General features: G+C 47.9%; 1 protein-coding gene across 6 annotated transcripts in view; it reads left to right on the top strand.

Moving 5' to 3' along the window:
• The window catches only part of Tiam1 (TIAM Rac1 associated GEF 1), a 349,838-nt gene that overhangs the window by 228,977 nt on the left and 98,226 nt on the right, over positions 1-22,635 (top strand). For all 6 annotated transcript variants that reach the window (XM_029470566.2, XM_029470562.2, XM_029470564.2 and 3 more), the window contains 2 exons: positions 8,298-9,271; positions 22,087-22,534. In XM_029470566.2, the coding sequence (XP_029326426.1) occupies positions 8,309-9,271; positions 22,087-22,534 (1,411 nt within the window). In that variant the 5' untranslated portion in view covers positions 8,298-8,308. The remainder of the gene's footprint in view (positions 1-8,297; positions 9,272-22,086; positions 22,535-22,635) is intronic.

Here is a 22,635-nt window from a genome sequence, read left to right as displayed (position 1 = left end):
ACCCCCCCACCCCACCCCAGCTTCAGGCACCACATCCAGTAGGGAAAAAACAGGCTCGAAACCAAGGCCTCCCACCAGAATCTAATTTTAAATTTGCAATCTGTTGTCTTGTGATTTTTTTTTCCCCCTCCCGCTTCAAATTTAACTTTGAAATAAATACATCTCATCTTTGCCACTGCGGCCTCGGAGGTCTGTCTTCCAGTCACGAAAGGGTAATCGCTGCATTTATTTTAATAAAATTCTTGATACCACGGGGGAGTGGAAAGCGATGTTAATAATTTTAACTCACATCCACCGTCAGCTGGCTTATGGATGGGGCTCGCACAGCCTCCATCCACAGAAATGAAACCTGGCTTGTGCAGTTAACTTTTGACTTCAGTGAGGCAGGAGTGGGATTTATCTAATGTAAATTACAGACCTTGCCATCCAGTCCATGCTTTGAGACCATCTGAAGGGTGAGCAGGACTGAAATTTCTGTGAAAAGAAGGTGCATGTACCAGGACTGCCCGCCTCCACGGGACGATACAGCAAAGGGGAGGGGTGACATGGTGAGGTCCAAGTAGAGGGATCCAGAGATCCAAGCGAGGGAGCGTGTTCCTTATCTCAGATATTTGCTCAAAGCCATCTATTCAGAGTTTATATTCTATTGTTGCTGTCTTTGTAGTGTGACATCATTACTCTTTGAAATTTTAAAAAAAAAAAAAAAGATGGGCTTCAAACTTGTTGATATGTTTCGTTTATTTGTCTTTCCTTAAGAAAGAAATGTAGTGGCTGGAGTAGTGACTCAGCCCTTAGGAGCACTGGCTGCTCCTCTCAAGGACCAGAGCTTTGGTCGCTGGCATGAAAATGTCAGGCGACTCACAACAACCTGTTACTCAAGCTCCAGGGCGGTCTGCTGTGTGTGTGTGTGTGTGTGTGTGTGTGTGTGTGTGATGTGTGTGTGTGTATGTGTGTGTGCGCGCGCATGCACACAATTGCATAAACACACACAAATAAAAATAAACTAAGTCTTATTTTATTTAACAAAATGGGTTGTGTGGGGATGTAGCTCAGTGGTAGAACACTTACCTAACCTAGTGTAAGATCTTGGATTGAGTCCCACCTCTACAGAAAAATACGCAACTGAGGTGAAAATTAGTGCCTTATAAGCACGCAGCCCAGACTTCACACATTTCCCACTTACTACTGTGGCTTAGATGCCATCTCTAGTAGAGTTTTCTTTTGTGGGTAAGAGGAGTTTTGTTCCAGAGAAGTTTAATAGTAATGGTGGGATCCTGGTCTTGATAAACGTTTACTCCTGGCCAAGGCAGGCTACGGCCAGCCAGTCTACTGTCTGGGATTTGGTCACTGACTATCCTGTTCTTGTATTTGGGATGGAACATCCTACTGTCTGCATGTGGCTTCACAGAGAGCCCTGGTGTCTAGTGGATTAGACATCATAAGTCATAAAAATATTATTCTAATCTTTTAGTGCTTGATGGATGCGGTTATTCACAAGGATGCGCTTATCCGCCTCTCCCGCAGGCATCTAAGTTACCGGACTCTTCGTTATCATTGCCCAGGACTTGGACCAAACTGGAATGTTGTTTCTTATAGTATTAAGAAATGGCATTTTAAAATTGTAGTATACATGATACATTTTAGGTCATCCAAGATTTGCCACCTCATCCGATATTAATGATAGCTCGGGTTTTTTCAAGCTTAAATTCATGGTAGGAGGTTGTGTTTTCAGAGGGCTCATGTGTTCCCAAACAACTTGAAGAAAAGGCTCACAGGGTAAGCAGGCTTTTATGTGTGTGACTCAGACTTTTATACAATGCCTTTTTGAAAAATATGTTGGGGGAGGGGGCTGGAGAGATGGCCTAGGGACCAGGTTCAATTCCCAGCACCCACATGGTGGCTCACAACCATCTATGAGCCTGTGATTCTGGTACCAGAGGATCAGATGTCTTCTGACCTCTGTAGGCAAAACACCCATGATAAGACACATTTAAAAATGCATTCTGTTTTTCTGAACACATGCCATCATTGTTGTTAATGATAATCCCACACAGCAAGCAGTTACTCCCTCCCTCCCTGCCTTCTCTTCTCTTCTCTTCTCTTCTCTTCTCTTCTCTTCTCTTCTCTTCTCTTCTCTTCTCTTCTCTTCTCTTCTTTTCTTTCTTTCTTTCTTTCTCTTGACAGTGTTTCTCTGTGTAGCAAGTTCTGGCTGTCCTGGAACTTGCTCTGTAGTCCAGGCTAACCTCCAATTGAGAGATCTGCCTGCCTCTGCCTCCTGAGTGCTGGGATTAAAGCCCGTGTCACCACTGCCTGGCCTAGCAGTTATGTTTTTCATGTGTTTCAACTGTGTTTGCGTTTACTTGAGGAACATAGTTATAACAGCTGCTTTAAAATTCTTTGCATCATAATTCCAATGTCTGGGCCACCCGGAATTTGGCATCTATTTTCCTAGATATTTGGGATGCTACAAGGGCATTTTGAACATTACGTTGTGAGATTCTGGGTCTTGTTGGAAATTTCTCAATGGACATGGATTGTGTGGCGGTTGTTTTCTCCAGCAGGGAGTCTGAAAGTTGATGGTTGGCTTAGGAATTTAGATCTCAGGCCCCCATGTCAGCCAAGTCTCCAAAGCCTTCGCTGCGGTACTTTGGGCTTGTGCCATGTTTGTAACCACAAGGGTCAGCCTGAGACTGGGGCTGCTTAGCCCTATGCCATTGCTGTGGTATTTAGAGTCAGTCCCAGGCCCGTGCGCCCGAGCTGTGTGTGGGTTTGCACACACGAGGAGAGGCTTGTTTTCATTGCTTTACTTCCTGAGGTTCCCACTCGTTCTTGGCTCCCAGGTTCCATTCTTCGTTCTTCTACTCAGAAGCGCAGGGTCTGCTGCCCACTGGTTCTTAAAGGCGGAGAAGCCCTTGCTCGGTGAATGTCTTCTAGTCTGGACTCCTCCTCAGTCTGGATGCTTCTGTTTAGTTTTGGTTTAGGTTTTTAGTTGTGATTTATGGAGTGGGGTAGTATCTTGCTTCTTATTGATGGCAGATATTAGCAATTCATTTTTGCTCACTGCAGTAACACAAGTGCGAAGTGTCCCTGGATAGCCCCTCCCCTGTGTTTACTTAGCCACGACATTTGTCTGTGCATCGCCTGGCAACAATGTTCTCACGGCTGCCTACTAAGTGCCCGCTTGTTCCTTAATTTCTTGGTTTATTGAGGAGATAGTAGAATGTTCTAGGTGCTTTTTTAAGGTTAAAAAAAAGAAAGGGTTAGGATGATTATAAATATATTTTTTCAGAGAAACTCCCTACTTTTAGATTTAATGTTTTAACCAAACTATTCCGTTTAATTAAGGCTTGATTTTTTTTTTTTTTTGCTTGAGATTTTTTTTTTTTTTAATTTCAAAATAATTGCAGAGTCATGGCTAATTTTACAAAGGGGTTTATCCATTACCTGTTTCTCAGCTATGTGTTTTGACACTTTCTTTTTCTTTTCTCTGTCTCTGTCTCTCCTACTCTCTCTGTCTGTCTCTCTGTCTCTCTGTTTGTCTGTCTGTCTCTGTCACTCTCTCTCTCTGTATATGTGTCTGTCCTTTGGAAGATCTGTATCACTTTATCTTACAGCGATAGTATATAATATAGTATCTGTATCTTTCCATCAAATGGATTTAGTACTCTAAGGAATCCTACAGAAGCAATCGAGGCTTCCTTCCAGATGTGTGTGTGAAACACCATAATGAAGGTTTGTGCATTTTGATAACCTTCCTAAACACAACTCCTAGCTCTTTTCCTGTGTATTTAATTTGACGGAGTGTGAGGCCCATTTAGTATAGTTGTCGGTTTAGTGAAGAGTCATGGTGTCCCTGAGAAGCCCTTAGTCATTCTGCCATTGACCCTTGGCCCCCCAGAGACCCAGCGCTCTCTGAACCTTCTGAGTCCACACGTACCACTCTGAAATGTTGCTCCAGTCCACCATGCTGCTACACTTCCCCTGAGTCACCCTGGATCCCAGCATGTCTGCCCTGTGGCCTTGACTTCTAAGCTTCTGTCAGATGGCTTCAAACCCAGGAAGAAAACAGAAAGTGCAGGCAGGATTCACTGGAATGAGGCTGTGTGAGGAAGCACGGTGGAGGGGTACAGGTCACAGATCAGGGCAGCATGGAACCCAGTCCCTATTGCCTGTCTTTTACATTTTAATTTTATGTGTATGCATGTTCCACTTGCATTTATATCTGTAGTCTGTAGTCAGTGTGCATGAGGTTCCCAAGGAGTCCAGAGGAGGGCAGCGCCGCCCGCTGGAGTTAGGATGATTGTGAGTGCCTTGTGGGTTCTTGGGATTGTAAGAAGGTCAAGTGTTGTTAAACACTGAGCCGTCTCTCCAGCCTCCATGTCTGACTTTATTGCATGATCTGTCACCTAGATTTAGGGTGTTTTTCTTTTCAGTATTACTTCTGTTTGTTTTTTTGTTTTCTTTTTATTGAGTGCCCACTTCTTGCCAGCCTCTGTTCTGGGTCCCTCCTTCATTAGGGGCCCAGGACGGGAGGAAACAAAATAAGTGCAGCGTCCGGTTTTCCTGATGTTTGGTTTTTGTGGGAAAGCACAGAATTAAGATAATAAACAAATGAACTATGTATCACGTGCTGTGTTATGTGAAATATTATACTGGACGTTAAGGAAGACATCAACCAGGGTTCTGCAGGAGAGGTTGGTATTCAAATCCAAAGGCCAGGAAAGGTCTTCCTGCTGGCACCAGGGGGTCCTCTGGTGTCAGTGATCTGAGGGGATTTGTGAGTCGGACGCCAGTGAGGAGGGGGCTCCAGGCAGAAGGAAGAGCTCGAGTAGGCCCTTAAGATAGGCCAAGAAAGCCCAAATACCGCTGGGATTTTAGTATTAAAAGCTATACTCCCTCCAGTTACCTCCTGAATGCAAGAGCTGTCTAGAACCGAGTGAGCGTGCCCCTGAAAATGAAGAAGGAATCAGTGCTGGTTTCCCAGCTGGGAGGCTGACACAGCTCTCATAGCTTGTCACCAAATGCTAGGGACTGGAAGTAGCTGAGAGTTCACATTTAAGATACCTGAGATATTTTGGGGAGGGGACCCAAGTGTAAATGCATGATTCCTTTATATTTCATATACATCTCCCACATAGGCAGAAGCTGGATTCACCTGGTATCTTTAAGGCATCTGTGTTTTGAGTACAACCTGTTGTGTTGAGGGGAAGTTGTGTGTTGAGCCTTCTGCCTGGGGCATCGTATTGTCTCGGTCAGGGATGCCAAGCCTCTATTTCTGGTGGGGCTGTGTGTATTTAATCTAGATTTCTACGTTTTTATCTGTCTTTCCATACATTTATGTCTGTCCTTCCTACCTGAAGGCTTTCCCGATTGCGGATTGCGTGGCGTCTGTTTATCTGAGGTTCTGATCACCTCTGATTTTTATTGAACTTGATACGTAGATACGTATTTATTAACTCTCTGGCCAGGATTTGTGTGTTTGAAATGAAAATAAAGCCCAAGCTGCAGGCGGGATGGAACAGTAAGGTGACAGATGGAGCGGCTGGCATCTTACCTGTGTGGGATCAGGGCTGTGGGTTAGCAGCTCTCTGGGGATTGCTTCCCGGACAGGGTTCATCTCCTCTGCAGGGAGCAGGTTTAATTTTTTCAGCCTTATATTCTTTACAGAGTCTATCCCCACTCCCGACCTGCCCTGCAGGGACCTTCAGGGGAAGCATTTAACTTGAGGAGTGTTCCTGGAGCCCCTAGAAACTTGCTTCTGGAGCCCCTAGAAACTAATTTTTCTTACCTTTTGTTGCTTTATACTTGATGCTGGCCGTGCCAAAGTCGTCCCCTGAGAATCTGTCCTGATAGGATCTAGGAGATTTGGCACTTGTCTTTAAGTTCTTATGCCACAGATAAAAGTGGTCTCCTTCCTACCCTGGCTCGTGAAGAGAATCGCACTGCTAAAAGTGCTATTAATCCGGCAGAGCTGTCAGCGTGATGCATGGACCATTATAATTCTTGCGTGTTAGGCCGTTTCCTTTAGGAACCCTCTCTTGGGGGCTTTTAAGTTGATTAGTTTTCTCTTGGCTGAAGGAAGCCTGCCCAGAAAGCTGGCGTTTATACCCTTGGCCTTTGGATGGGTGTGTGATGCGGTGGGTCAGAGTGGCAACAGCTTCCCCTTTTCTTCCACTCTGTTCATTCGTTAGGATTCCTTCCGGGTTTCAATTCCAGCCTGTGAGACTCACAACTAACGTTTGCTTTCAGTCTTCTGTCCATCGACAAAGCACACAGAAACTTTATAGTTAATTTAGTGTTTTGGAAACTTAAGAGCTGGGATTGGGGGTGTAGTTCAGTTTCTCTTGTTTAGCATGCACAAGGCCCTGGGTTCAAAACCCAATTCTTCCTTCTCTCTGAAAATAAAGAGCTGTGTGAGATGGCGTGTAACTCCGTGAAGAACATGCGTCTACCATGTGCAAGGTTCTATGCTGGATTCCTCACTCCTCAAAAGTAGATAAAATAATAACATGAATTTTGGAAATTGGCCATGCCTTTACTGTTAGTAAAATCTGTGTTTACTTGTGCTTGTAAAACATGTAGCAAGTGCTAGACTTAGGAATTAAGATGCATCGTGATGCATCGATGACGTGGACCGTCAGCCTTTTCAGTTTCCTTAGACATCAGCTAGAGAGGTGTGAGCATACTGCGTTGATGGTGAAAGGGTGTCCTCTTTCCTGGAAGATCCCTTTGAGAATCACGATGTGTGGCTAGTGGGGAACATGCTAGTACAGCGATAGCTTGACCTCTGGTATCCCGATGAATCACCCTGAATCCACTAGCACATCACCTGGAAGTTTTTCTGGTGTGCCGAATGTCCAAGTATACAATAAGATATCTTGTCAGCGCCGAAGCCATGCTAGAGTCAACAGTGGGACTGTAGTGATTTCTGGACCAATAGGCACTTGCATCTTTTTTGTTGTGGTCATCAACCTCAATTCCTGTTTCCTGGGATGCCTTTTACTGTCTTGGTGACTGTGTCCCTTCTGTGGTTTCTTAAGAGTAGAGACTGTGTCTCTGTCATTTACTGCTCAGCTCTGGCTTCTAGAATGCTGTAATCCTCACCAACTACCTCTCAAATACTTAGATCTGCATGCTGTTGACAGAGCTAGCGCAGGGCTTCCCAGGGAGACAGACCCTCTTTTTCTTATTTAATTTCATCTGTTTTCACATGTGTTGTCTTGCGTGTGTACACTTGGAAGAGAAATGGGCAGACTCTGCAACGGGGTCGAGGCCAAATAGAGTCACAGTTGTGAAGCTGTGAAGATGCCCTCCCCCTAGCCCCCTTTCTTGCAGTTACGGGTGACAGAATTGTGCCTTCAGGACAGGGATGGAGACTAGGAATGTGGTCTGGGACCTGGACTGGACCTGGACTATCCCACTAGGCCAGATCACACTTGCTGGTTTTCCAGGGTGCGTTTCTGTCTCCGGGCCACCGTGTACCAGATTCATGTTCCCAGGTTGGGTTTGCTCCCAGATTAAACCTGTTAGTCAGCTGCCGAGCTAGGTTTGCATTTGTCCCTTCTTAGCCCCTCCTCCCTGCCCTCCCACACATCAGAGGTACCCGAGTGGCTGGGAAGTGAACAGTAGCAGCCTATTTCCTTTATGATTTTGATTCGTTAGGAAAATTTGATTAGATATGCATCTCGAAGCTTTCTAGTTTTGACTGATTTTTTTGAGGTTTGATAGAATAAAAAAAAAAAGGCATAAAACAAACGAACAAACAAAAACCAACCACCCAAACCCATCTCTCCAAACCATGGGACAGATAAAAGGGCATAGATGAAACCAAGAAAGCAAACAGGAGCCCTGGCAGGGAGGGAGGGGGAAAATGCTCCTTTGTCCTTTAGTTTTCAGTAAGAGTCCACTTTGCGATGTGTCGCTGTGACTCTTCAGAAGAAAGCCAGGGTGAGCCGAGTGGTCACCTGCACACGCGTAACACACTGGTGTCTCTTGGCATCTACTCTTTGGGCAAAGACAGCCCTCTCATTACTGAATTTATGTGACTGTTTCACATGAATGTCTATCTGTATTGATATTGATTATTATCTATTGATAATGGTATTCTCACCTGTTGCCAGGTATCAGTCCTGGGGGCCATGTCTGGGGCCAAAGTAATTAGAAATGTTTTTTACTTACCTAACCCCATACCCAAAGTGTCTGCTTATCCTGATTCTAAGCCCTTACTCTTAAGGTTTTTATACCCATTTTAATACAGACTCAATTATCTCATGCTTTTTCTTTCCCCTTTGCTACAGACCATAAAACCATGGGAAACGCAGAAAGCCAAAATGTAGACCACGAGTTTTATGGAGAAAAGCATGCCAGCCTGGGGCGGAAGCACACTTCACGCTCCCTGCGGCTGTCACACAAGACCCGGAGGACACGGCATGCTTCCTCCGGGAAGGCTATCCACAGGAACTCTGAAGTGAGCACCCGGTCCAGCAGCACGCCCAGCATCCCCCAGTCCCTGGCTGAAAATGGCCTGGAGCCCTTCTCCCAAGAAGGCGCCCTAGATGACTTCGGGGACCCCATCTGGGTGGACCGAGTAGATATGGGCTTGAGACCCGTATCTTACACCGATTCTTCCGTCACTCCCAGCGTAGACGGCAGCATCGTCCTCACTGCAGCCTCCGTGCAGAGCATGCCAGACTCAGAGGAGAGCCGGCTTTACGGGGATGACGCTACGTACTTGGCTGAGGGAGGCAGGAGGCAGCGTCCCTATACATCCAATGGGCCCACATTCATGGAGACGGCCAGCTTTAAGAAGAAGCGCTCCAAATCTGCAGACATCTGGCGGGAGGACAGCCTGGAATTCTCACTCTCAGATCTGAGCCAAGAACATTTAACAAGCAACGAAGAAATCTTGGGTTCCGCGGAAGAGAAGGACTGCGAGGAGGCTCGGGGGATGGAAACAGAGGCGAGTCCCCGGCAGCTCAGCACCTGTCAGCGAGCCAACTCCCTGGGTGACTTGTATGCTCAGAAAAACTCTGGGGCGAAGGCTAACGGAGGACCTAGGAACAGATTCTCAAGCTACTGCCGGAATTTGGTGTCGGATATTCCCGACCTTGCAAAGCATAAGATGCCACCGGCTGCTGCCGAAGAGACTCCTCCATACAGTAATTACAACACGCTTCCCTGTAGGAAGTCGCACTGTCTTTCCGAGGGTGCCACCAACCCACAAATTAGCCTTAGCAAGAGCATGCAAGGCAGAAGAGCAAAAACCACCCAGGTAAAGCCTCAGAGATGTTTCAGTATTTTGGAAGTGGTGCGCGCCTCTTAAAGTGCATGATTTTGCTCTTATCGGTTTCTCTCTCTCTCTCTTTTTTTTTTTTTTTGAAATCGGGCTGTACCCGGGTTTGTCTGGCAGCTGCTGCAGCTGGCATCGCTTCTGCTGCGCCCCTCTTACAGTTCTGTGGGTAGGGGGTGGAGATTAAGGGGTGTGTATGCAGTGGGGTGGGAGGGTGTGTTAGGAATGGCAATAGAGCTATTAAGTTCATACTGGGAGACTGCCTCTCAACTCAGTCCCTCCACAACACCTCCCTGATGGGACTCTGTCACCTCATCATCTCTGGACGAGCAGGCATGGTGGGTTGCAGGCGCTTGGAGCTCATATCCACACTGCAGCAGGTGGGAAGAAGTCCGTGGGCGGCTCCTCGGAAGAGGCAGCCTTTGAATCAGGGCGGTCTGCGGTCACTTGTCAGCTTCTCTCTGGTGTTGGCAGGCTCGCCGTCTTACCAGGAGCCATTTCAATTTCCTGTTCCTTGCGATGCGGCCGGCCCCGTCTCTGGAGGGAGGTGTAGCAGAAGGAATAATATGGGTGGGTTCCCAGTTTCTAGCTTGCAGCCAAATTGCTTGACCTTGGGCAAACCCTGACTTCTAGAGGCTCCCTCTGGAAGGTGGGGATAAAGAGACTTAGTCGGCTTGCTTGGCAGTTTAATGCAGGAGAGAAGGGGCGTGAGCAGATTTGTAAGAGACTTGAAAAGTATCTTACCAGGGAAGGGGTGGCCCACTAGCTTGTCGGGCAATAATAGCGAGAGTGAATGTCAGACGGTCCTGCATGCTTTGGTCCTTGCGGCAGATTTTGGGGAGCTGGGGATTCTGACCAGGTTAAGAAGTGGGTAGTGGATTGTGCTTCTGATCCAAGAGTGGGCGCGCTTCTTTACTTTGAAAGACAGTGGGCATCGAGGTGACCTGCAAAGGCTGCTGCACTCCGACCTGCCCAGTAGGGGGCAGGCAGTACTGCACTCTGGCCAGTTCGAGTCCAATGGGCAGTGGCAGTGTTACTTTTAAGGTGGGCCAGGTGGTGGAGGGCCTGGAGTGGCATGGGGTTTCTTTCTGAAGAACCCTGAAGATGAATTTTGCTGACACGAAAGCTAGTCTTCTAGACCCTTCACCCCTTCCTACCTGGTTGACTCTGGGCAAGTTAGTAGTTGTTTTAAAGCCTTGATTTCTTCACCTGTCTTAAGTGGAGGTATTGTGACTGGGGACTCTAGCTCAGTGGCAGAACCTCGCTTGAATGGCTTCTAAGAGGCTCTGTGTTAGATCCTTGGCATCGTGGATGTACACACTCAGTAGGGGTAATAATAGGACTATTTGAGAGAATGGAATTGTCCAGGAGTCAGGAAGCCTAGTACTTAGGAAGCAGCCAGGGACGGGGAATTTGGTCACTGGCGTAACACTCCGAATTGGTAGTGGTGCTGTGTGGGTAGATGACTCGGACCATTGGATGTTGGTGCCCAGATCTTGTGTCACCTGAGAAGGTAAACTTTAACCTTCCTTTTCTCTGATTTAATAACCAAAGTGAGATTATGACAGAAGTAACAGGTAAACACCTGTGGTCCCCTAACCACCCCGAGGGTCACTACTGAACGGTCAGTTTGGCAGGTCACAATAGGGGCCCTGTTAAAGGGTCCCATGGAAAGCCCTGAAGGATGGCCATGAAGCTGTCTGCCATCAGACTGGCATTAGAGGCCTGGTTCAGAGAGATCCTCTGCCCGCCTTGAACTTGGCAAAGGGTGTGTTGATGCAGGCAACACCTCTGCCTGGACTGAGTAGAATTGTGCTCTATGTAAGGTTGGTGAGGGCTGCCCAGCTGTGTTCTGGAGCGCTGTCTCTAACTCCAGAGATAGCGGGACACACTGCTGTCCTTAAATACCAACCACCCACGGAAGAGGGGCAGAGTGAGACAGAGCTCTCCTCCCCCATCCCCCCCCCCCCCAGCTCCACTGAGAACTCCCCTGGGAGACTGTGATGTGAAATCTCCATCCCTTGCCTCTCGACTTCCCAAGTTAATATACAGAAGTGAGATCATCTGAGTGTGGTGTCTCATAAAGCCACCGCTTAATGCAATGCAGAGCGCCGCACACACAGAATCCTAAGGAGGCCATTAGCATGCTGGCTTGTCTGCTCGCCCACCGGGTGACCTTGGGTAAGTCACCTCCTCCTGTAGCTCCTTCCCCTGTCCAGGGAGAGTGACACCATCCTCCGGCAGAGCTGTATGAGGTGAGCCAAAAGAGATGCCGGGCTCGGAAGCCTTTTGTGGAGCTGACCTAATGGACGGAAGTATTATTCTGGTATTGACATGATATGTTGAGTAGGGATCTTTAATGACTTGAAACAAACCCCAGAATTATGCACAACACTACCCATCCACCCACATTTTCCTAGGCTAAGTTTGAGCCCACTGTGCTCCAAACAGTGTATTTTAAGAGACAGTGGGTGTGGAAGCTTCCTGGAAAAGAATTCTTCTTTTTCTTCTCAAAGTTTTTGACCCAAGGGACCTCTGTCGCAGGCTTGAATCGTAGATCTCAGCCTCCTCGTCGGCCCTGGAGATGCCGCCGTCCAGTCTCTAACAGCCCCGTCAGCCACTTCACTCCCACCAGAAAACCTTCTGGCAAACATTTGGCTAAGGGCGTGACCTCTCAGCTTGGAGAAAATATGCTGGATCCAAACTAACGCGGACAATTTCATTTGATTCGAAAATGATCAAAAAAAGAGGTCTTGGCCATTTTTCCTGTTTGTGTGTGTGTGTGTGTGTGTGTGTTCAGTGGTTGGATTTGTTTCCGAAATGGGCAGGCCGTGGAGTTCACATGTTAGCTTTGGAAGTAGCACGTAGGACGAGCCTCGGCATCTGGCACACCGTTATTTAATCCATGTGCTTTTTATGTGTACACATGTTGTATGTAGTTTGTGCTGAGAGCTTCCCACCGTTGAAGCAGGGTTTAGTTACTGATTTCAACCCAGGACACAATACACACTAGGTTGCTCTTTAGATTTAATTGATGGCTTAATGGATTTTGACCTGAACTCAGCCCTTTGGTTATTCTTTCTTTGGTAACAGACTGAGGAGAGGGCAGCCTGGGGTCATGCAGAATCCAGGGTGTCAGCAAGTCTGGGCTTGGAGTTTTTGCCTCCTGTGTCCTGGTTATTTAACCTCATGGATTTGGGTTCGTTTTAAAGGAAGCTTATAGGAAGATCCAGCATTCTGGGATGAAATAAATGTAAACCTTAGATCACTGACTCTGGAAGGTTATTACAGATGACCACTAAATAGTGGATTTAGTAGGGAGGGCAAGGTGTGGCTTCAGGTTCTGTAGTTCCACTCCTCTGCAGCTCTGGGGCTTTCAAAGAATAAGTAGAGAAGGGGAGACGTGCCATTGGTGATCTGCCCTGTGACCAGGCACAGAATGTCTACGGGGTGCCTGAGGGAACCTTTGGCTTGGAGCCATTGTGCACACTGGAGGAGACCTTCGTTGAACCTAACTAGGAGATGGAAGAATGTGACTTGGCTCCACTGCTACTCTTGTAAGTAGCCACAGAATCTAGAGAGCTGCAAGGAGATTTGGGCTGAAGGATGATGGCCAGAAGTCAGTATTTCCCAGAAGTCTATGCACCCCAGTGTCTAGTGGGAGGCGGAGGGCTCTGTTAGAGTTTATGGATTCATTTCAGACTAGTTTCAAGATACCAGCTTCCTGAAGAACCTCACAGGCCCCTCTCTGACTCTGTAGCTTTCCAGGGAGAATGGTTGCCTTAGTGTGGTGCTGTGAAAAGGCATCAGGGCCAAGGCAACTCTTATAACAGAAAACATTTACTTGGGGCTGACATACAAATTCAGAGGTCTGTTATCATCGTGGTGGGAAGCATGGTGGCACCAGGCAGACATAGTGCTGGAGAAGTAATTGAGAGTTCTACCTCTGGATCCGCAGGAAGCAGGAAGAGAGAGAGACACTGGGCTTGGCTTGAGCTTTTGAAACCTCAAAGCCCACACCCCCCAGTGACATACTTCTCCCACAAGACCATGCCTCCTATTCCTTTCAGATAGTTGGTAACCAAGCATTCAAATGTATAACCCTATGGGAGCGTGTTGTTGTTGTTGTTGTTTTTAAATGTATGAATGCTGTGTTGTGTATACATCCTCCTGCCTGAAGAGGGCATCAGATCCCCCCATAGATGGTTGTGAGCCACCTTGTGGTTGCTGGGAATTGAACTCAGGGCCCCTGAAAGAGTGACCCGTGCTCCTAACCACAGAGCCATCTCACTGGCTCTGGGAGCCACTCTTATTTGAAACCACCACAAAGGGTGACCTAAAGAGATTAGGTGTAAGATCTCCACCCTCAGGTCTTCTGCACTTACTTCTAAGGCGCTCCCAACATGGAGGAGCCTCTCACGGCCTTAGCCTAAGGTTAAAGACTTCAAATCTGGTGAAGAAAGAAAATCACCTTATCAGGTAAGAAGGAAATTAGTGCTGCCCATTCCAAATTAGATGACTAGGAAAATTCTAAAAGCTGTCCCTGGCTTCCCTTGACCAGCGAATAATAAGGTTGATGGTCTTATTAGGATAGAGAGCCTAGTATTAGATCCAAACAGGATCCTGAGTTCCTTGAAAAATCATTTTGATTTTAAAAAGTTTGGGTTGTTTGTCCACTTACCTTAAATGACTCCGAAATAAGTGTACTGCCCGAGCTGATAATTGACCCCCCGCCCCCAGTGTACTGCCTGAGCTGATAATTGACCCCCCGCCCCCAGTGTACTGCCTGAGCTGATAATTGACCCCCCGCCCCCAGTGTATGTACTGCCCGAGCTGATAACTGACCCCCCGCCCCCAGTGTACTGCCCGAGCTGATAATTGACCCCCATAGGTCAATGAGTCTTTACCCGTGTCCTAGGCACTTTGAGAACCAGCTAAAAACCTTGCTTGCACTTTGTTCGGATATAAACACATGGATCACTCTTCTGTATATCATCTTTGGGGTTAATGGGTCCCCTAAATCCATTTAGGGATGCCCGGATAAGAGTTCTTTTGATAAATGCTAGAGAGCTGGCCCTGCAGTTGAGAGCACTGGCTTTTCTTGCAGAGGACCTGGGTTCAGTTTCCAGCACAAGGAAAGCTACTCACCCCCAACTGAAATTCCAGTTTCAGGGAATCTGATACCTGCTTCTGGCCTTGGTGGGATCCTGCATACACATGGTACACACATACACACTCAGGCAAACAGGCTTTCAAAATAAAATAGATCTCTTTTAAAGGAATACTTTAAAACAATTTCTTACATTAATGCTTCATGAAACAAAATATTTTCATATAGAATCTAGTTTTTAAACTCCCCCTTCCTTCTTGTACCTATAGTGTTTGTTTGTTTGTTTGTTTGTTGTCTGTCTGTCTGTTTGTTTTCATATTTCTGTCTCTTTCTCACTTTTTTGGCATGTAAATTCTGCCTGAGTTACTTGTTTTGAAAACAAGCCCTTCCATTTCCAACAAGGATGTCTGACTTTCTTGCCAAGATCTTTTTGGAGGAGGCGGGCGGTAGGTGGGCAGTTAGTTGGGGGATTGGCTGACAGCGGCACTCCTCAGTCCACTTTGTGCACTTCAGAAATATTTTAGACACCAAGGAGCCTCTGTTTGTGTGAGCTGCATCTTGAATAATCATTCCTTTAGGAGTTGAAATGGAAATGTAAGAAATGCTCATTAATTCATCTTAAATTAAGAATAGTCCCATTTCACAGTCATGGAAATCTCTATATTTAGGGGTTTATTTTTCGGGGGGGGGCTGTTGAGACAGGGTTTCTCTGTATAGCCCTGGGTGTCCTGGAACTCACTTTGTAGACCAGGCTGGCCTCGAACTCAGAAATCCGCCTGCCTCTGCCTCCCAAGTGTTGGGATTAAAGGCGTGTGCCACCATGCCCGGGTTATATTTAGGTTTTTTTATTATCTGAAATTACACATGGCTGTGTGGATGAGAGGTTCTCTTTGGTATGTGTGTCTGGTTCTGTGACTTCTGGTCCACTGTAGGGCATCCGCGTCTCCCCTCTGATTCTCACCCCTTCACAGGGTGCCGCTTGGCTGTACTATGTAGGATGCAGCCTCCGCACAGGGCACTGGCAGAGGAAGAGCTGCAGGGACCCACCCCCTGAAGGTACTAGGGATCCCAGGGCTATTCCTGGATTGCAACTTATTTTTATTAAAAGAGGTTGGGAAAGTTCAACCTTGTGCAAAGTCATATGTGCCCCTCAGTTCAATTTGTGTCACCATAATGTGTGAGGTGTGATTGTATAGCCCAGCCGGGCAAAGGGCTGCAATCATGAGCAGCATCCGGGATGTTGTAAGGCCTTGTTGGATGTGGCCATGAAGCCAGCCTGCTACAAAGGTCTGACACAGTCTGCAGAACTCAAAAAACTGACTCACTTTTCATTCTTCAACTGAGCCCAGTTGATGTTGGACCACCCACCGGCACGAGAACTGGGACCCTAAGATTACCCAGTTTCCCCTTCATTTACGTAAGCTCTTTAAAAAAATTAGATAAAAAATTCAAATGAATTGTGGTGGTCTCCCCAGAAGATGCCCAGAGCTGCTCCAAGCTGCAGATGTAAGCTTTACAGCGAAGACTCACCACCTCAACTTCAGCAGAGACTCAGGGAGCTTGGCAGGGACTCAACCTTTACATCAGACTCCGATGTTTTCCACGATGGTTTCCTTTTCTTGAGATAGGGATGGGAAGTGAGCAGCCGTTAGTTCATTCAGTAATTATTTTTGAAGAGCTTACCCCATGCCAGGCGCTATTCTTGGCACTTGGGCTGCGTTGACAAAAACTCCGGAGCTCGTGGAGGGAGTTGTGGTGAAACGGGGGCGTTTGTGGCACAGACAAGAAAGCGCAATAGTAAGCGCTGTGCTATAGAAGCAGGCCTGGGGTGGCCCGGAGCTGGGGGATACAGCAGGCAGGCAACTTCAGATTGGGAGGTCAGGGTGTGACCTCGAGGAAGGTCAGACTTGGGGCTTGAAGGAGAGGAGAGAGCTGGCTATTGAGTTGTAAGATGGGAGGCTGCCTGGCACATTCCAGGAGAGGCAAGGAGCCCAGTGTGGCCGCAGGAGGGCTGTTAGGGGAAGCAGAGATGGTGCTGAGGAGTTGGCATGGCAACCACAGGAGGGATAGGGAAGGTATGTGGCTGTAGAAAATGAGGAACGTGTATATTCCCGGAAGAGAGAGCTGTAGGAACCATGCTCTTGAAGGGGTATCGAAGTTCAGCCAAAGCCCAAGTGCGGACACTGGACGTTTATGCAGGGTCTTGAGTGGCAGGCGCTGGTAAGCCTTCCTGTTGTACTGGGAAAGCTTATCTGGCCATGGTGTGTGGCCCTGTAATGCGGAATGAAGCCCCTTCCGATGTGGATGTGAGCTAGCAAGGGAAGAAGAGGACTGGGTAGGTGGTATAGGAAGTAGAGGGAGGAAGGATGACTTTAAGGTGGCCGCACATCCAGAGAAGAGCAGAGGAAGGGCTGGGGGTGACTCATGCCAGGTGGAGGTGGAGCACTCTCCAGTCAGGAGTTACCTGAGGCAGTGCTGCCAGCATTGACTACCCCGTACTGCATCCCCTTTTCAGCAGCTGAGAATCTCAGTTCCAGGGGGTGGTATTGAAAGAAGTTGTGAGTCACTCCCACCGGGGCTCCTTAGAGGAGGAACGGCTGTTGGAAACTCAGAAATCCACAGAGCAACCAGCTGCCTTGGGTGAGGAGGGAAAGGGAAGAGAGCTGGTCTCCTATTTCTAGCAAGTTAGTAGTGATAATTATCAGCAGTGCCCAATAGCTGCTAATTTAGTGTACATGACGTCAGCATTTTCTTATTTGCCATGCCATTTTGAGCGCAAAGATGATTTTAAAGCATTGCTAGCCTTTCAAGTTCCCGCTGACCTGCCTGCGTGTTTCTCTCATGAGATCTTGTTTGAGCAAGATTCCTCAGAGTCAGGCTCCCCTCCATGTTGTTACAGGAAGCTTGTAGCTATGGCCAGGCCGTGCCTTTTATCCCATGTAAGTAAGGGCTCAGGCGGTGAAGATGGCAATTACAGTGAACATTTTTGTGCTGGTACAGGGTGCTGAGCATGTCTGAGGCACCGCCATTCCTGGGTTATTTCTGTTGCTTAGCATCTCATGGAGTGCTTTCTTAAGTAGACATAGGTGTAGTAGCCAGAGGCTCTGTGGTCGAGGACTTGCTAGCCATATGACTGGCTCAGGATTCCTGCCAGTGAGCCTTTGGTGAGAACCAAAAGAATGTGTGTGTGTGTGTGTGTGTGTGGTATACAGGTATGGATGGAAGTGAGAACACATATGTGGGAATATGCATGTTTTTGCATATGTGCACATTTATGCTGTGTGTCTCTGGTTTTCCAAGTGAGCACTTCTCCCACTTGGCATTTATGAAGGTTGCTGGGTCTTGAACTCTGATTCTCACGCTTGCAGGACAAGCACTTTAACCTCTGAGCCAGCTCCCCCCACTCCCAGCCCACTCTGAGTTTTGAATTTAAAGTTTAGCACCTGACTGAGTAGGGCAGAAGAGTCAGGCTGCTGAGATGTTTAGTTAGGCGGGGAGGATCACTGTGTGTGATACAGACTGCAGGGCCTCCATTACTTCCTGGCATCAGTCTTCACTACTGCTTGCTGGTTGGATGAGCCCTGGGGTTGCTAGGGACTTCTCCTTGTGGCAAGAATTGGGTTTCTCAGTCTTGAACTGCCTAGGCCTGAGAAAGACAAGAGGAGCCCTTCCAAAAACAATGACCCAAAAGAACATGGGTGTCACAGAGAGAAGCACATGCAACAATGTGTCTGGCTGTATCCACCCATCACCATCTGTGCTAGAGACAGGCTTTAGGGCATCCAGGAGAGCCCGGGCTTCCCGACTAAGTAGAGGTTGGAGCAGGGCAGCTGACATCTATTTCCCAATGGGTTAGGTCACACGTGGGGGGAATGTGCACTGCTCAGCCCAATCACCTACTTCTGGGATGAGGTGGTATGTCTTGGGCAGATGCAAGGACACTCCCCAGCCATGACACTAAGCCATGTGCTGCAGAAGTATGTGAGCTGACCTGGGGCCCACGTTCATACATCAGTTGCCACAGGTTTCCTACCTGAAGCAGTCTCCTCAGTTTGGTGACCATCTCAGAGCTGAACACACACAGCCTGTACCACTGTTGCAGGTTTACAGCTTCAGCTGGCATGAGCAGATGTTCAGGTGTGACATAGAGGTGAGTGTCCACGGAGACCCTAACTTTTGGCTTATGTGGAGACAAGGAATGAATGGTTTGTGGGCGTGTGGTAGACTGTAAAAGATGGCTGCTGAGAGCTGGCTGGCCAGCTCTTTCCTTCTGTGTCCTGTCATCTCTGTATAGCTCGTCCCTTCTGCTGTTGGCTTGGACAGGTTAAAACAAATAGATATATAGCTTTTCCCCAGAGAAAACCAGAGATCCTGCTAAACAAAGTGGGGAAGGATGGGAGTGAATAACGCAGGCAAAAATCTGGTCAGACGCTGATCCACAGCTTTCTTAGCAGGCAAGGTTCTCAGCAGCACAGGTTCAAACCTCCCATCTGCCACCAACCAGGCTTAGGACTTTATGAGCCCTGGTATTCACATCTTTTGACAAACAGTATGGGTTTTAAGGTTCCTTCTGAGATGTGTGAAGCTGTCTCTTTTCTTCTGTCTTCTGAAGTCGCTCCTGTGGAGGCTGTTGCCATGTGGCTTCAGAGTGGATCTAGCTGGCTCCTTCATACACTCTGTGGTGGTTGGAGTGAATTCTTCCCCACAGTCTCAGGCATTTAAATACTTGGTCCGCAGTTAGTGTTGCTGTCTGAGATTTAGGAGCTGTGGTCTTGGAACAAGCAAATCTTGTCACTGTAAGATTTAAGAGTTTAAAAGACCATTTCAAGACTGTCATGGTGGGGGACACCTTTAATCTCTATACTCAGGAGGTGGAGGTAGGCAGATCATTGAGTTTGAGGCTAACCTGGTCTATAGAGTGAGTTCTGTTCCAGGATAGCCAGGGCTACACAGAGAAACTCTGTTTCATAAAGACCAAACAAATTAATAACACAAGAAGGAAGGATGTTGAAAACCCCATTCCCTCTTTCTGCCTGTTAGCTATGCTGCCGTGCCATTCCCTCTTTCTGCCTGTTAGCTATGTTGCCTTGGGTAAACAATGGAGACCATTCTAAGTTCCTGCTCTTGGCTTCCTGCTTGTGGTTTAAGACATAAATTCTTAGCTTCTGTTTCAGCCACTGTGCCTGCCTCTTACTGCCGTGCTTCCTGGACTTGAGGGAATCTTATCTCTCCGAAACTGTAAGCCCAAATAAACTCCTCCTTCTGCATCACAAAAGTAGGAAGAAGTAGTTAATGTACAGATCCAGCCTTCTTCAGAGGGCCTTCTTTAGAGGGCCAAGACCCGTAAAATCAAATTCCAGAAGTTCACAGATTTCTTACCCTCCACGGCTTCTGGTTATCCAAAATTGTCAGATTCCCTTACTGTCTTACGCCTACAAGGACACTCATGGTAAATGTCCCTGCCGGAGAGAAATGTGGGTTGCTAATAGCGCTTTTTGTTTGTGTAGTGGATTTTTTTACTAACTGAATCTGGGTTCTTTGTGACCATCCATGGCTGTTATTAAGCAGAGGAACATGAAACAAAGTGATGTGCCAGCCAGTAGACACAGGGTACGTGGGTCTGTTTCCCACTGTTAGAATGAAATGCCTGAGGCTGGTTAATTTGTAAAGAAAAGGCATCCATTTAGCTTAGTTTGGGAGGTGGAGACCTTGGTTCCAGCATCTGCTGGCTTTGTTGAGGTTCTTTTGACATATAGCATCACACTGTGAGTCAATGAGAGAGAGAGAGAGAGAGAGAGAGAGAGAGAGAGAGAGAGAGAGAGAGAGAGAGAGAGAGAGAGAGAGAGAGAGGAGAGAGAGAGAGAGAGAGAGAGGTGTTACACAGTGATATGAGGAGGGATTGAGGGACCAGGATCTCTTTTCTTACAGCCCACTCTGGCTGTAATCACTTCAGAAGACCAGCATTGGTGTTTTCCAGGGGTGAGACCCCCTCTCCCAATGACCTAAATACCTCCCATCCCCCAATGACCTAAATACCTCCCATCCCCCAATGACCTAAATACCTCCCATGAGGCCCCACCTTTTTGTTTGTTTGTTTTCTGGGGGGAATTCTAGCTCTTAAAGGGTCTACCATCTCCCAGCATTGCTGTACTGGGGACCAAGCTTCCAACTCTCAAACCCTTGAAGAACAAACTGTGTATTTAAACCACAGCACAGCCAGTTGATCTGAGCTGCATCTGTGATTTCTTTGTCTCCCATAAATCCTTGCAACTACCAGGGATCTAAACTCCATTTGGAACGGAGCTGATGCTTGGAAGCTGCTCATCGATGGCTGCCACCTCTGACCCACCCTTCCTGAAGTTCATGTCATTATTCTCCTAGGTTCCTCCCCCCCCCCCCCCCTGAACTGTGAGCCACTGGCTCAGAGGGACTGAGATAGAGACACAGCACCTCTGGGCCTGGTATAGGACAGTCTCAGCTGTGCTATGACTCAGCCCACCCCACTATCTTCCAGCACAGATTTAAGCTTAAAGTAGTCATTTTTATGACAATTCAGAGTACACATTAGTGTTTACACGTTTCAGCCATAATTAGTTATTCCTGAGAATAAGGGTCCCCCGAATGGCCAAACTACCATCCTGTGAACTGCTTTGCCTTTTCCTCTATGCCACGCTCATGTTCCTGTCGTCTTCCTTTGAGAAGACAGGCTCGTAAGCCAGCTTGTCCCGTACCGTCATCATCACCTTCCGTTGTTGGCTACCGTCATTTAATTACTGTTTATGGAAGTCCCCGTAGCACGTCAGAGTAATTGAGGCTCCAATTTAAGAACCTACCTCTGTGACCCGGAAACATTCGGCTGGAGTCCAGGGTCAGCTCTGGAAGTTGCAAATGCCTTTGCAGTGGGAATTGATGCTCCGGCACCTTGGCAGTTGCCCCGTTCTGTCACTTGGCCCAGGGTAGTGACTTGCCTACTTCAGTCTCCTTACATCCTGCCTGCCTTTGCAAGGGCAGAGTAATTGGAGAGGTGCATTGGAGCTGTGGGTCCCACAGGCTGATTTAGCACAAGGCAGAAAGAAAGAGCTGCTTTTGGAAAGCCAGGCTCATTAGGGCACAAGGACTCACTCTTGATTGCTCTTGGGGTGTGGGCCCTTGCTGGGTGAGTGGGTGCACTAGCAATCTATTTAGTCACCCCATTATAAAAGAGACCCACAAGCAGGCGCTTTTATTTTATTTTTAAGTATCAGCTGTAAAGATCTAGTTCTGCATTGTAACCCCAACCTCCGAAACAGCTAACTAACCTGCCTGCTGGATTTCCCGGAGTTCAAGGCCCGCGGAGGTGGCGGAGGGTTCGCAGCTCCCACAGCTTGGTCAGGCAAGCATCTCAATAGCTGGTTTGCCAATTAGCTAATTGAGTCAGATAAATGATAAGCTCTTTGAAATGTTCCCTGCGCCTTTTATATTTCTTGAACATTGTGAATCATTAGGCAGCGTGGCGGGTGGTTGGTCGAAGGTTTGTTTCCCTGAGCCACTGCACGGTGCACTGGCTTGAGGAGGGATCGATCCATCATCTTTGGAGTTGGGTGCGCGCACGTCTTCTGCGCTGCAGAGCCCAGGGCTGGACCAGGTGCTCTCAAGTTCCTTCCGAACGTGATGCATGTCTGCTTCTCTCTCCCTTTCTGTTTCCAAGGATGTTAACACAGGCGAGGGCAGCGAGTTTGCGGACAGTGGGATCGAAGGGGCCACCACCGACACGGACCTCTTGTCTAGGAGATCCAATGCCACCAACTCAAGCTACTCGCCCCCCACAGGCCGAGCCTTTGTGGGCAGCGACAGCGGCAGCAGTTCAACGGGGGATGCTGCACGCCAGGGGGTGTACGAGAACTTCAGGCGGGAACTGGAGATGAGTACCACCAACAGTGAGAGCCTGGAGGAGGCTGGCTCTGCGCACAGCGATGAGCAGAGCAGCGGAACCCTCAGCTCCCCGGGCCAGTCGGACATCCTGCTAACGGCAGCGCAGGGCACTGTGCGGAAGGCTGGAGCGCTGGCAGTCAAGAACTTCCTGGTACACAAGAAGAATAAGAAGGTGGAGTCGGCTACCCGGAGGAAGTGGAAGCACTACTGGGTGTCCCTGAAAGGTAAGGGAGGCCAGCCCAGATGCATGCTGGCAGTGCCAATGGGTACATTCCACAGGTACTCACATAATGGCCTTTTGTTATGCAACCCTTCATAATTGTAT

Source organism: Mus caroli, unplaced genomic scaffold (genome assembly GCF_978045245.1).
Source record: "Mus caroli unplaced genomic scaffold, Mus_caroli_1 scaffold_17, whole genome shotgun sequence".
Taxonomy (NCBI): domain Eukaryota; kingdom Metazoa; phylum Chordata; class Mammalia; order Rodentia; family Muridae; genus Mus; species Mus caroli.
This window is presented reverse-complemented; position numbering and strand designations above follow the sequence as displayed.